Source organism: Megachile rotundata, chromosome 6 (genome assembly GCF_050947335.1).
Source record: "Megachile rotundata isolate GNS110a chromosome 6, iyMegRotu1, whole genome shotgun sequence".
Classification (NCBI taxonomy): Eukaryota; Metazoa; Arthropoda; class Insecta; order Hymenoptera; family Megachilidae; genus Megachile; species Megachile rotundata.
In genome coordinates, this window is record NC_134988.1 from 16,389,263 (window position 1) to 16,405,161 (window position 15,899).

General features: G+C 47.0%; 1 protein-coding gene across 4 annotated transcripts in view; it reads left to right on the forward strand.

The window, feature by feature from the left end:
* LOC100884116 (neo-calmodulin) overlaps positions 1-15,899 on the forward strand; it is a 59,063-nt gene that overhangs the window by 20,665 nt on the left and 22,499 nt on the right. The window contains exons 2-3 of one of the 4 annotated variants that reach the window (XM_076532588.1): positions 9,337-10,331; positions 13,711-13,752. The exons of 2 other annotated variants lie outside the window; for them this stretch is intronic. In XM_076532588.1, the coding sequence (XP_076388703.1) occupies positions 10,245-10,331; positions 13,711-13,752 (129 nt within the window). In that variant the 5' untranslated portion in view covers positions 9,337-10,244. The remainder of the gene's footprint in view (positions 1-9,336; positions 10,332-13,710; positions 13,753-15,899) is intronic. One more of the 4 variants, XM_076532589.1, reaches the window with a different exon arrangement.

Sequence of the window (15,899 nt, forward strand, 5' to 3'; positions counted from 1 at the left end):
TTTCCAAGGAAATTTTCTCTTCCGCACAGTTCTCGAGTTTAACGATTTTACGTGCGCTTCTTGTTTTCTGTGCTGCAAACGCGACACGTGATACACGAGTAACGAGCTAAACTTCCTTAATGACATAACACACCCAGCAAACGGCCTTTCGTTTTTCGAAGAATCACCCACTTAATTATGGAACTATTAGTCGCTACACGTAATGGCTACAATCTCTCGTGGGATCGAAATCCAGTGCTCTGCATGCCTGGAATACTCTTTCCCAGCCTTCGAAATTCCCAGGGTGTTCTTTCGTCCGTACCCCGTGTACGTCGACCAGTAGAATATTCATGTTGCACGTCGCGTGGAGTGTTACGTAAGGTCAAGCTGCTCCTTGGAGGATGCTGCTGGAAATGACCACGTGCGTCGCTGATAAATACTAACCGAAGCTGTTCGAATCCTTTCCTCTCAATCTTCGGCGTGACACGACGGGCATTTTCTCGGTCCAGGTTCCGAGAAAGAGATCAGACTGAATTTCATTTTCCCACCTTTCCCACCCAAAATTTTTAGACAGATACGATCGATCGTCCAGGCCAATGTTGCCGTTAAGTTCAATTACTTAACCGTTTATTAATGGTGTTTCCACGCGTGACGAGCACCTACGAGAGATGTCTCGTGCGGTCTATTTAGTCGCTGCGCGTTTAAGCATTCCGCACGTTCGTCGTTTTACAGTGTGCAGGTAATTACCTCTCGACCGAACACATTCAATCGTAAAGCGTTTGAACGTGTTCTGCACTGATTTGTTGCCAGTACGCCAGGGCTGTTTGACAATCGCCGATGGAACCGACGCGACGTGGCGGTTCAAAACAAACACGGCTCCGGGGTCCGTTTAATAGCTGGATGCATCACGATATTATGCGTTCGCTATTCGAGGGAACACCGACGTTCCTGCACGGACACGATAAACCGCGACTGCCCGAGATTGATACGGTGCCTTTTCAACTTTGCGCTCGTAACAGCCATCGGAACGTTTGAGCGTTGGGAAAGTGGAACGTACGAGCATTTCGTGTCGTTTCGCTGTTTTGTTTCTCGCACAATAAATTCGTGGTTCGGGGCTTTAATACCACGGGATCCGATTCCCCGACCGAGGGTACTTTACTCTTGGACAAAGGATGTAAGATGAAAAAGAGGACCCGACTACTTTCGAATGAATAATTCCACTCGTAACGCGAACGATCCCTTAGGTAGTCAACGGGTTAATCGAGAATCATGTTATACTCTCATTTCGCACGTCGAATCGATAAGAGGATTATGGAAGCCCGGAAAGTTATGAAACGACTATGGGCATTAGTTAATCTTATCGTGTCGCATTTGCCTGACGTGTTCTCGGAATTTTCACGCACAAAGATGGTAATCGCGAACATTGTTTCAAGGAAGCCATCTAGAATGTCAACCGGTCGCTAATCAAACCTGTTGCGGGTACGATAAATTATAGTAATTAATACGGGTATTGCGTGTCGAGTGTTAGTAAAGCATAAATCCTTCAAATAATTCCCTCAAAGTTATCATTTTGAAAACGCGAGTCAATCACAAAGCTTTGTTAACGTTTTTATCTCGGAAGTAACCAGAGGGTAATGACAAGCATTCGCGATCCGAAACTCGTCGTAATTATCCAGCGTGGAGATCCAAGGGGATAGTATTCGAAAACCGTGACGTACCTATGCGAGAGCGAAGGCCATTGATCGCGTCTTAAGGTATTCGACCCTAATGCAAAACATGCGAAAGTCGAAGGGATAGTCGCGTGATTTGAACAATCGTCCGTTTTTGTAAGTTTAACTGCCCACGCGTGTGGCGAGACGAAACGATTCGCTTCGAAACAGACATCCCGAGTGTGCACGATATCGGGAAATATTCGCGGTCGTTCCATTTATCTCGCAATACGTATAGCTTTTTTAACCGTGACAGTCGTCGCTATAGTTCGAGGAACGTCGACGAACGATACTCGCGTAAAATCATTACGTCGACGATGCGCGGATTCTCGTCGAAATATCGGCAGAATGATACCGCCAGGACGAGCCACTCGAGAAACCCCGATGATATTTCACCGAACGATCGCAGAGGTGCTTCCACTTTGCTCTCGGCTCACGGGATCGAGAGATAGAGCTTCGGTGCTTTTTATAGAGAAAAAGGAACAGCGCTTCAAAGATACGAGATTGAATTTTCAACGACAATTTCCCTGCAAGAATTAAATGACGCGACGGAAAGTCTTCGATGGGAAGATCGATGCAGGCAAAATGGACTTTTTCAATAATTCCCTCTCCCATCGTTTCCAAAGTTACGTTCTTCCCGATACTCGAGCTATTCGAGATTTAATGGTGCTCCGATAGAACGCGCGTAATAAACGAGCAGCGAGGTTCTTTTTAAGAGAACTTGGAGACTCCGGGGAGACCCGATGTACCAACAGTTTCAAAGATATTCTTTTGGTCGTCGAAGGAGGACAATGCGAAGGTCGTCAGGACAAATGAGCACCTCTCTCGAACGTTTATGGCTCGCAGAAACTATTAGCCGTGCTCGGTTCAAAATAGGCTCGATTTATTCGAGCGATAACCGCGACAATCGTGCTTCCTAGCAGCGATCCTTCTTGTTCCTCCCTTCGTTTCCTGCCTGCTCTTCCGTTCGTTGTCTGCACCGTCTTCGGACCTCTCACCGTTTCTCCCCCGATTCTTCCGCTTCCGCGTCGCTCGTAAGCTCTCCATCGCTCGGTCACGCGAGTAGACGTCCGGATTTTCGGCGTAATCGAGATCGATACGGTCGACGCGACCGCAATGATCGTGACTCGCAAATTATTCCCGGTTGTCGTTGAGTATCCGTTCGGAAAACGGCCGACAACGAACCGATAACTACGGGAGACTATATTCTCGACGAAAGCGTTTCTTTACGTCCCAATTTCGTAAATGGACGAGCTCGTGGAAGCAGCGTCTTTCAGAGTTACCGTGTGCTCGTGCGTTGCAACCCTTAGCATTATGTTCCAGACGATTACAGGGTTCCTTTCTGGATCCTGAATGACCATACAGTTCCACTTGGCCATCGTTCAACTACCTCTTTTCTTTTCCTCGCTCCGTCGACGAGGAATTCCTTCGAGGCAGAAGCATTACGCCGCTGGGATGAGCCTACCGCTAATTGGTGCAATTATTTCGATTACTTCTTCACCGACCATTCTCGAGCCTTTTATTCTTCGAGCGCGTAACCCGCCGCAATTTTCCGCCACCGGAGGCATTACGAAATTACTTTTTTCCAACAACCACGAGATCGTCGATCGGGGCAGATTCGTGCTCATTATCGTAATTAATCTCGAATACGCTCGTTCAGACCGCGGTAATCTGTTGCTCGCTGGTACTTGAATCCTCGAACGGTTCTTGGCACCTTTTTTTTCCTCCTCCTAACTCGTTCCTTTGACGAGCGGTCAAAGCGTGAAAAAAGCGATCTTTTGAGGGTTCGCGGGTAAATAGCGAACGACGGTACGTTTTCGGTGGGTTGCCCTACCCTCCTGCAGTTCGATATCGTAAGTAGGACGTGAACCTGGATGCTACGCACGCGCACGCACACATTTACACGCGTGCACGCGGGCTTTTTTCCTGTGAATTTGTTCGGTAAATAGTTTGAAAAGAAAACGTAATCGTTCGAGAGATAGCCTCGCGAGGGATCGAGTCGGTGAACGCATTAAACGAAGAATTCGAACGGCCAGTTAATTGCTCCTCGTGGAAAGACTATGCCGTTGTTGAACGCAAATTTAACGCGGTTTCGAATACCGTATAGCGAGTCGCTTCGTTCAGGTAGAGATTCGCCATTGTCTTCCGCTATTAAAACAAGGCGCGAACGAGAAATTTTATTGTCAGTGGCAACAGGTGCACTGCCTTCGTCCAAGATACCACTGCGTAATTGTTGTATTTCGCGAACGAATCGGTTTCTACGTTCCATTCCGCGTAAATGTTTTTCATTTTCGGAACATTGGACGTTTCCTGTTCCGGGGAATTTATTCGTAAAACACGCGTCAATCGCGGCGATCTCTTTCGACGTGCACGGGCGGATCGTTTGCGTAACACGGTAATACGTAACGCGAAAATTTTACGTCCCAACGTTGGCCGCGCTCCAGCATCGTCGGCGTCGAAACGCTTCTCCGGATCCTTTCCCGTTGACGGTTTCCATAAATCAGCTATTCGTCGCGACCAACCCACGAGTATTTCCTACGTCCTCGAACTAACTCGCTAAAACAACGGTAGCGTAACGGGCCCAGGGAACGAGCGTTTAAAAAGAGGAACGGTACATTTTCCCCTTTGTTCGCCGAGTTACGAATCCGCCTCATAAATCTCGCGTTTGGGCCGCGGAACAACGATATCGTCCATCAACGGTAGGTATATCGGTTACAGCGCGAATAATCTTCGTCGCTTCGAAGCATTTAAGTCTTGTTCTCACATTCGCGAAGAATAGAAGCGATTCAAGTTCTCGTGAAAATTTTTGTTGAAAAAAGGGAATTAGCGCCCACCGTCGGCTACAGAACGCCGAGGAACGGCTTACGAAAAACCCGAGCAAGCGGATTTCTGCTTGCGTTGTCAACCATTCAACTTGGGATTAGCAAATTTTTTCACAGGACAGCCTTTGCCAACGTCGGTTAATATCTTTGAAACCCTCTCCGTGATCAAAAAGCGTGCAAACGAGTAAACATCCCCCGCGTTAATTTTCCTGTCACCGATTTTGACCTATCGGACGTCTGGAGCCAAAACTGCAATTTACCGTGAAAACTGGTTGCCGTTAGCCGATAATCACGTAAGATTCTGCTTCGTGACACTGTCGCGAACGACGCTCGGTGCAGGCTGCAGGATACGGCCAGAAAGATGAAAAGCGGAGGACGTTGGATTGAAGAGGGTGCAGGATAAAGGACGGAGGATGCAGAACGGAGGATGGAAAACAGAGGTCGGAGGACGTAGAGGGTGGAGGTGGGCGCAGCATGGGAGTGATCAATACTACCTCCACACCAAGTTCCCACGAGAGTAACAAAGATGGAACGGGACGCGGGGAAGACACGATTTTCGGAAAGATTCCTTTCGGATGTCTATCCAGCTCGCGAACGCGCAGGATTACGGACGTTAATGATTATTTGCGTTCGGATGCGAAACGTCGAGATATAAAGACAGCGTGAATTAACTCGTATCGAAAGTTTGCGTAACCGCCTTGCAATATCTGAAATTGATGCGAAGATACCGAGAACTCAGCCTACAGCCAAGATTCCCGAGAAACCGGAAGACAGATTCGATGAAATATGGACGCTAAGCGGCGTCGAGTGGTTCGTTTCTGATTTGTCGTTTCGATTATTAATCATCGACTTAGCGGAAATCCTCGAGCGGAACGCACTCGATTTCCCTGGAAAATTGGAATTCTCTTCGGACAGAAATTTATCTCGACACGCTTGCGTACCCTTCTACCGAAGAGAAACGAGATGCACGTTCTCTTTTCCATCGATTTAGCGTTACATCTTCTTCCGAGTTAAGACGTTCGACGCTTTACGCGTCGCGACGTTTGATCGAAGCAACGCATGGTCGTTGCTCTTTCGTCGAAGCATCGTTCCATCATGCGGATAATACTCTTTGAGGCACGCTTTAGCTGGCCACGGAAAGCGATCGCTCGGGGTAACAAAATAATTGCCCAATGGGGTATTGAATCGTGCTAACCTGTCTGGCACGAAACTTGCGGAATAAATCCAGAAGTTTGACGTCGAGAAGAAAGAAAGATTCTTTACGATATTCGAACCGAGCGTTCGCGTTATATTTATGGGATAATTATGCAAACGAGCGTCGCGTAATCAGATACGGTGGAACATAAAAATAAAGGCGCGGTAAAAAAACCGTGACATTATCCGGCAACAAATTTTCCTCGGAAGCACTGATTCCCGAGCATCGAGGAGAAAAAAAAGTGGACCGAATTGGCCAATTCGTTTCAATCGTATCCCCAGAGGAGGATAACGTCAAAGATTATCGGGCCAAGTGATTTTCTCGAACAGGCCAGTATCTGGTAATTTTACTCGGCCGAGAGACTGCGGATCGAAATCAGGGACACAGCGTAACAGACAAGCCACGCAGCAAGCGAACGATAAAGCGAGTCGAAGGAAAGGACAGAGGGCGGACGTGTGTCCTGAGGGTGAACGGTATAGCGATCCGTTCGCTAATGCGTGACTAGGGGCTGTTAACCTAAACAACTAGCCACACCATCGATAGCCCAGTGACTTCGTTTCTCTGCATACCAGCGACGAGCATACACGCTCGTCCGTTGCATCGGCAACGGCCAGACACACACGGACGACGCGACGCCCGCGTAACGAACCGAACACCGCTCATTAAACGTCGCCTTCGATTCCCTTTTTATGCCGATTGATTTATGTTCTTCGTGCCGGATAATGCACATCGTACAACCGTGTTTTGCCAACGATGCACCCGCGATCTCGACCGTCGTTCGTGATGTAATAGAACTTATCACCAGGTCGAATACTCTTCTTTCGCCAGAAACTAGTTCTTAAACGCGCGTGACCACCACAGGCATTAATCCGGCTTCCGTGGCTTCTCGTCCCCTCGATGTTACATCGATACTCGTTTAATCCTTTGGACTAACTGTACGCGTAACTTTGAGCCACGAAACGCTTTCCGTCGATACATAAACACGCCCACCGCTTCGGACTACAGGCAGTATAATTCACGGTACAAACGTTGGTACATCAATTAGACAAAGGAGATACAAGGCCAGCACGACGTTTCGTCTCGAATGATCGTTTAGCGGGAAGCCAGTATAGTGACGCGTACTATCGAAAGGGTTAATCGAGTTTTAAGTAGCAGCAGAGGGCGAGGCCGACGCCACGGTCGTCGAGACGTAACACATACGTCTGTAACGAGGGAATCGTGACTGGCTTAGCAAGCCATCGCAAATTCGCTGTGACGAGATAACGCGCGAATAAGTTTTCGTTAGATCCTCGTCGAGATACGTGGCCCTCGATACGAACTTTAAATTCTCGTTGGCATTGCCCCTCTTTGGGAGCTTTCGAAAGTTTCGAAACGGTAAATCACACAGTCCGGCGTGAAAAATTTGCCTGTCGATCATGTTTACCAGAATCCGCGCGATCAGCCTTAAATCGGTGTCTTCCTATAAGGAACTCCCGTGGCGTTGTTCTCCTCGAAGTAGGCCAAACTTCAGATTAATCTTGCCTGTTAGAACGCGTCGTTCTTTTACACGGACAAACTTCTCATCGGCGAAAACGAGTCTTCTCGATATCCGCATAATCTCCTGAATTTCCGCAGGACCATCTCCTCCAGGAGTTCGTTATCGACGATCCGATTTCGCGGTTGGTCGACCGCATTTATCGTGTCGGGCTCGCTCGCTCCGATTGTAGCGTTCTCGTGGACGTGATCCGACGGAACGGGACGAGCTCGTGACGCGATTTCGAGGCACGAAAGATCGGCAATGGATCGGAAGGAAATATTACCTCGTAACACAGGAGGACGAAATCCGATATTTTAATTTCAAGAGAAGAATGATTTCAGAACGGTCGATACACGCATGCCCGATTAAATCCGCCGCTCGACGAGAGGCTGTTAGCCCTGGACAGGGTAGAAATTGCAATTTTTCAATGAAACTGCTCCTCGGAAAATCTCATTCGAGTTTCGATGGGATGCTCTTATCGACGTTATTACTCCTGTCGTTCGAACTATCGTTACCGTGGCTAAGCCCGATCGAGGAAAATCGAATATCTTCTTTAGGTAAGGAAACGACGGGAAACTCGAGCGCGCAAATCGTTGATTGAAAACGTTGCTCCGCGTTCGTCGCGACACAAAAATGTTGTGCATATTATCCGCATAGGTGTGCCATCCGCGATGGAAGTCAGGTCAGATACCGTTCGTGGAAATACCTAGATATTCGCGTGTGTCTGATTTTAGATTACAACATTTCGATCGATAGAGCGTGTAATTTATTTAAACGTTACACGAGAACCGGGAAAATCGAATGACCGCTAATTAAACGAGTATCGAGTACGCGATCTTTCACCGGGACTATAAAACTCGTTAGTTATTTCGCAACATGTATCTTTTTCAACATCGACAGCTTCTCCCGCGGTTTTCTGCAGAATCGATTAAGTAGATCGAGGCGTACGTACGCGGCCACGCCTCGAAAGCAACCTGTAACAACACGCTCGAATAATTTTTTATCTCTAGTCCCCTTAGTTGACGTCCGTATTATCGTGCATACTTTTTAAAAGCTTTATTACCGAGCCATGTCTGCGCATCCGATATCGTGCACTCTGAGCCAGTAAAAGTTTAATTTCAGCCGGACATATCGTTTCACGGGACAGCTTCGAGCGCGACGCTTTTCAACGCAAAGCGATTCGTCGGCATTGTCCGTTAGTATTTCGGACTCGAATAACACGGTCCGTTGCATCGATTTAAACTTCCTCCATTTTCCCGACGCGTTCCGCTCGAAATGCGAATTTTCGTCTCGTTACAACGGACCGTGTCTCGTTAGACGTTTCTGGTCAAACGTTGAGCAAGTCCCTTCGTGCGCGTCCCTTATTGGCCGAAAATTTTCGACAGGGAAGGGAAGAATAACGATAGTAATTTTTCTATAGCGCCTCTTATCCGACAAATTCGAGGCGGTGCTAAATTAAACAGGACACAGAGCGGCGGAGCTATTAACGTGCAAATTGAATTATTTTGTAACTCGTTGGACGGGTAAATTGCGAAATAACGTTTCGAGCGAGAAACCCGGAACCCGTGCAGACGTTGCGGTGAATTATTTGAAACGGGGGAATGCAAGAGGCTCGTTTCTCACTCGAACATTTCGTTTCCTGCGCGAAACTACGCTAAAGCGTAGAAGCGCGAAAACGACTCGTTCTAGCTCTCGTCGATTTGTTTTCCTTCGCAAAAATCTATCGAGGCGTCGAGCGAGCGAATTTAATTAGAAAAAGTTTCGCGCTGAGACCAGGCGCAAACGGAGTTCATTTTACCTTCCTTCTCGTCCTCTTCAACGAGGCTCGTCGACTCCTCTTCAAAGCATACTCCAAACCTAGAGTTTTCGCGTTTTCCTTCTATCACGATTTCAATGTTTTTTTCTCGGCCGGAGAAAAGCGAACAACACCGGGAGTGCGAAAATCTTCGCTCCGTTCTCTCGTGTCGAAAGAAAGTGCGTACTGGTAACAGATCAAAGGTGGAAAGAAAAATCGCGATAATCGAGGAAATTAACGTCGAGTAGGATGGCGAGCTTGGAAACACCGTTAACCAAACGGAATCGATCCGGTCCGTGAACGAGTCCGTTTCTTTTTAGATCCATGGCCATTATTGCAGCAACTAATGATCGATCGATCGAGCCATGAAGAAGCATCAGCCGCGGCTAGCGTCGCTTGGAATGTAGTCGTTTGAAGGAGCGTATAACAACGGACGAGCTCGCAACAAAAGGAAAGAGGAGAGAATAAGAGGGAACGTTGTATTTATCGAGAAACGTCGAGGACGAAGAATCCAGCGGAAATAACGGTGACATAGCGACAGGCAAATGTCCTCGTCGAGCTTTCGCGAGAGCCCGTCATCGAGCTACACACCAGAAGCGAGAGGAACAAAGAGATACCAACGGCGACGTCAAACGTCGCTCGTCCACGGTGTCGATATCACGAGAAAACTTGGGAAACGAGGAAACGGAGTCTAGTCAATCCGCGGACAACCATTGGCTGTGTTTATTCTGAAAATCATAATCGACGGTGTTCAACGATCTCGTCTTTTCGGTCGCGAAGCGGGCGAAGGGAAACGCGGGCCGAGCAAGTAGAAGAATCAACGACGGAGGCGGCGGCCAGAATAGACGACGTCAATATTAATTCTAGTCAAGTGATAATAAGAGGGGCAAAGAAGAGTCGTAGTTATTTCGTAGTACAAAAGTAGCGTCGCGTGATTTCAATTTACACGATACGTTAACCGTAATTACAAACGTATACGTATGTTCGTACGTAAGCGCATCGATCAAATCGTAGTCGCGAGTTGCCCGTTCGTAATTCAACGATAATCCGTGTGATCGAGAAGCAATAATAGTCTACATTAGTTCATTTCGCGAATACCGAATCGCGAATTACCAGCAATTTCCTGCTAGGCTGTGGTTGATTGTGTGTGCGCGCTCGTATTCTTCTCGTCGGATCCGACGAAGCTGCCAAACAGAGAAACGAAACGAAAAGAAAGTGCGTCGACAGAATGGCGTTCGCCGCGGCGAGAATGATCCTTAAGGATAAGCGACGGAAGGCCAGCAAAGAAGACTTCGCGCCACGAAACAGGAGCAAGGTAACATCGACGAAATCTTATTCGTACAGATCAATTCGAGCATCGTTTTTTTTATTCGATATCGTCGATCGACTAGGATTATTTCGTGATCCTGAACGGTTCGCGAGACAAAGACTGACAACTTTTTTCTATACAGATCAGGTCTCAACTTTAACATTTTTCCCGCTATAATTGTTCGATAGATATCTTTCTTTAATCCTCTCGATGGTATTATCTGGACACGTGTCACCTTTTATTATTCCCCTATGATACAGAAGCATACCGTTGCAATGATTCCATCGCGAATCGTACAATCTCGCTGTTTTAAAAAGCAACAATCATGGATAGCCGAAGCATCCATGAATAAGTACTCGAATAAACGCTTGAATCGATAAATGTTCGCATGAATCTCGTTCGTCGCCGGACAGATTGACGACGTGTGGTATGTTACACTTACAAAGAGAATTGTACGCTCAATGTGCGTACTAATAAAGATTCTAAACGCGTTTAACGAGATACAGGTTTTTGCATAGTAACGTATTTCACTTTTTGCATAAGTTCTCGGTTAAAAGATGAGCGATGAACTCAAATGTTACGTTGTACTTTCACGTCCAAAAAAGGGGCGTTCGAGAACATTTCGCGCTCAGAAGGAAGACTATTCTTGGCGAGTTAAATCGGTGCTATTCATGGGAGCTTTTAGAGAGCTTTTACGGCGCCAGGTGATCTTCTACTCGCTCTTCTCTCGGGTATACCAAAGGATCCCTTTTTTTCCATTAAGAGAATCTTAGCTACTTCCACTGAATCACCTATCACGTATTTTTTCGAAGCAAGAAGTCAACCTTGTCCTTTTTTCTACGCGGTTCGAATCGCTGTAAAAATATCGCGATAAATGTAAGAAAAAAAGCTGGCAAGCTTCGGTTGCTCGATTGGACGAAAAATTGGGAGAAAATTCGTAAAAAGTTATCGAACATCGTCGTCTCTGGCACGGTCAAACGGTGGTTTACAGTCAATCTTTCGGAGCGCAACCGCAACCAATAGACACTGGCAAAAAGCAACCGTAAGAACGATAAGAAAATTCGTTACGAGCTTATGCCCTACCACGGGAACGGAAATTAAATCCGCCTTTACCGGACGACGAATTTTTTCCATCTCATTGTTCGAACGTCCTCCCGCTTGGTCTTTTTCCGTTCCTCGTTCCTGCGGCTAATTAAGTGGCCATCGACAACTGGCTGCATCATGCCAAGTAATTATCGAAAGGAGAACTCCCGCTACGAAAAAAGACGTCCTCGCGTTGAACGCGTCCTTTTTGCGGACGAAATTCGAGCAGTCTCAGATCCATTTTAGATATTCTCTCACCACTTACACGACACGCTTTTCCCCTGGCTCCCATCGTAATCTCCGGAAAATAATAATCCGGTTAAGCCTTCGACAACGCGCAAAGCAAACGCGTATCTCGATGCAAGGCAGCTTTATCGTAGCTCGTTTGCGTTAACCAAACCGTTTTGCGAGCTGTACGTTACCTGTCGTCCCTGTTATCTGCTACTAGAAACTCTATTCGCGACTCGTCGCACACGTACTCGCTCGTTCGAGACACTTGACACGTTAATTTTTAACGAACTGGTAACACGTAAAAATAGAACGACACACGGTTTAAAGATTTCGCTATTTACCGAGGTTCGCGAGCGATCCGTTGGCGAGTGGCACGTACCGTGTGGTAAATTGCTCCCATGTCGCTCGATTGTTTTGCAAATTTTCACTTGACTGGTCGCGCGACAGTGGAAATATTCAGCGTGTCGGTCGCGCTACTCCCACGGTGAACATTCAATTAGCGAACATTTACGGTTGACCGGAATTTTAATGATCTACGAATCTCTGTAGGCCTCGGAACCTTCGTTCGATGAAAATTAAATCCATTTATCGAAAATACGCGATTAACGTTTCTTTCGAATTCATCGCGATCCTTTCGTTGCGAATTCCACGCGCGAATCGCGATCGAATTAATAGTACAGAATGTGTATTTTGGAAGCAACGAACCAGGCGAGAGCGTACTAAACATAACGAGCGAATAATTGAGCGCGAAAACGCATTCGTTCACCTTGCACACTTTGCCACTGTTCGTAACGCAAACGCTAAAATTTTGATGGCCCACTTTGGGGAGCTTTCATACTTTCATGAGGCATATTTTAAACATCGGTATCGTTTAGAAGAGTTCGATCACACGAATCAGGTTATAATTACCCCTTGCAAATGCGTCAGAGATTTCCACGCGTGCCGCCTCGTTATCTTTGACAAACGAAACCGAGTCCTAATTAAAACGACAGTAGCGGCTCTTGAGCAAACCGCAAAAGTTCGCGGCAACGAAACTGTTGCCCTTCTTTTTTCTGCAAAGCCTACGTTATCTTAGGAAGCTACTCGAGTTCGGATTAATCGAGAATACGGAGGCGTACTGGATCTGTGAAACTGCCGCGATTGAAATTAACTGGCAGGCGAACAGTGAGAAAACCTCGAGAAGGTTTTGTACGAGCTTCGAGATTCATGCGAACAACGCGTTCCTCGAGAAAATCTACCCGCAAAATGAAAGTTACCGTGGCGAAGAGTCAACACGAACCTTTCCTTTCCACTTTGTCACGAGATACTATCTCTTTGCTTTTCCTAAACGCTTTGGTTGTACAGAAATCTGAGCTACACGTAACCGCGGAAGACACGAAAACTCGCCTCGTAACTGTCCAACACTGAGAACTCACGCTATGCTGTCGTCTGTGTTCGGTGTGCACTGCTGTTGATACGCTGTACTACCACGATGTATATACCGTGTTTACGAAAATGACAAATTTCACGAGATCGGTTCGCGTACTCTCCACGTCAGCAGGGAACGTCTGTCTTTGGAAAATATCCTTGCCATGTCCTCGGAGCTTCGATGGGACGAGGCTCTGGAAGTTTGGAGAGAGAATATTCCTCGACGACCTTAACCCTTTGAGCTGTACGAAGCATCGCGAAATTGGATATTCGGAATACTATCGCTGTGATTTAATTGCGTGTTTGTCCAAATTATTTAGCACCGAAAGAGTTAATAGAACATTGTTCGAATCGTGGTACAACCATGGGAGAATTTCATTTGATTGCGATCGGGACCTTCCCTGCTGATCTCTCGATGGAAGACGTTTTTTCGTCTAACAAACCTACATGCGCGTACTCTTTCTGTATTTCATAGATTACCACAGACTACCATATATGTACTCTCACCTTTGGACTATATGTTGGACGCTATCACGTGCCCGTATTAAATCGTAACCAGCTATATCCCATGTATCTATATATTCTATACCATATCTCTATTTGTACTTTTCCAACTGCAGTGTTGTGTGGTGATTGGTGACCTGTACTGTACTTGTGTTTACAGGCCCGCAGCGCCAGTACAAGTAGCTTTAGAAGCCTGAGCCAGGTACATACCAAAATGACATAATCCACATATAGTTGAGAAATTAGTAATACTAGCTATTTTAGCTGGACATAGCTAGACACTTAGAGTATAGACACTAAATTTGCTCGTGCGTAGATGCGTAGAGTACGCGGGTTTCTCTAGTTCCCCGTTTCCCGGGAATCAGATTAACTAACCCAGTTACGTTCTATCGCGTTATTACGTTCACGATCGCCACACCATTAACGTCGAGAACGAGACAACGAACGACCGACCCAAAGTCACCGCGATTAGTCGACCGTTATGAAACGCTTTATCGCGAAACGGTATACGAAACGGTAGGCTCTACGATTTACATAGTTCTATATTTTACGACAGAAATATTCAACGGTAGTACATGCTTCCGTCTATAGTACATGCATGTTGACGGTCTTCTCTTTTCACGCGCAGAGACACAGGAATGCTGAATGAGGCATGCCACCCTTACGCACACCCCTTCGACAACTCCCGACCCATAGAATCTTGCATGTCTTTTACCACACTTTTTGTATCTCGGTCCACCGTCTTCTACGCGTGCATCCATTCTAACTCGATCTTTCTTACTCACCTTCTTCTCTTTTGTTTTCTTCTGTTTTCTCTTTTCTCGACACAGTTCGCGAAGATGCGCAAAGTAAGTACAGCAAGTAAGAGGAGCGGACGACGATACACGAGCTCGCAGACTCGGTGTCGCCGTGTTCGATAGCGGACGAACCGAATCGGCGACACGGCCCGTGTTATTCGAGACGGGTCGTTATTTACGCGCCACGTGGACTACTAATCCAAAAACTGAATGCCGATAACTTTTTCGCGTCGAGAATCGCTCGAACGAACCTTCGACGGTGTATCTCGCTTTAATCGATTCGTCGTAACGAAAAAGGTTTCTTCGAACGATTCGCGACGTTTCGAAGCTGATTCGATCGAAATAGAGGCGAAGAAACCTGGGTTGGTAATTAATTCTTGCCTCGACTTTCGGCCGTCGAGTTTCCTTCGCCAGCAACGTTTCTCTGCGGTTTTACATATTAATTACTGGGACCGCGAATCGTGCTCTCTCTGCGGGCTATTTAGACGGGACCGTTTGATCTTGAAACCGCTGGATTGCAGTGCGAGCGACGGGGCGTGGTGCCACGGCTGCGCTTTTCGTCGTGAAGCGAATGGTTATCGGACACTTGATTGCCTTCGTCCGACGAAACGTTTAATCGAGTAATAAGCTCTTTCGAATGTTTAAGCAGGCTCTCGCGTCTTCGTACCTTGGCGCACGATGTTGCTAATTAACGCAACATCGCGAATCGTCGGTTAAACGTTTAATAAGCAGAACAAATTAACGTCGTTCGAGGACGTTTAGAATCTGGATTTTACGGAGGGTAGACCGTTTCGAAAGATAAAAAAAGGCCATCGATATTTCTTTCCTCGGCGACGTTCGTTCGAATCTATCGCTTCCGGAATGCGGTAAAGGAGCAACGAATTCCTGTCGTAGCGGACAAACTGCGGAGGCGCGAGACGATTCATTTTCGAGACGAGAAACCACTTTTGCAAACAAACGCGCCAAAAACGGCCTCTCTCGTAAATGAAGAGAGGAGAAAGTCCGGGTGAATGGCATTTTAGGCCCTCGTTCGGAGCACCCTTCTGACAAGTAGGCGTCCGATATAAAAGCAATAAGAGAGGACGGCGACAGTGTTTGAGCGTAGTGGGGAAGGCAGTAGATTCAGGTTGAGGATGGTTCGGGTTGAGAACGACGATCGATAATCCGGCTGCACCCTTCTCGCTGGTGTCGCCGTGGCTATTACTTTAATTATTAATCGTATCGGTTGTTTCTGCCTATTCGATTGCAGGTGCAGTGACACGTTCCAAGGTCGTGATTTCGCGCGGTTGTTTGATCGCTTTCACGCACCGCTGCTCGCAGTAGCCTTTGTGTTCCGCGCGAAATCTCTGTGGAACCGCGTTAGCGCGATCGTCACTGGCGTTAATCGCGTTAATTCCATCGGACGTTATTGGAATCATTAGGAACGACGTTGTCGAGCATCGGCGCAACGTGCGATCGAATACTCTGGAATTTCTAGTCGCATTTCGGGGAATGCGTTTGACGTCCCAACGTTGTTCCGGCTTCCTTCACGGTCCCGTCGGAGAACCGTACG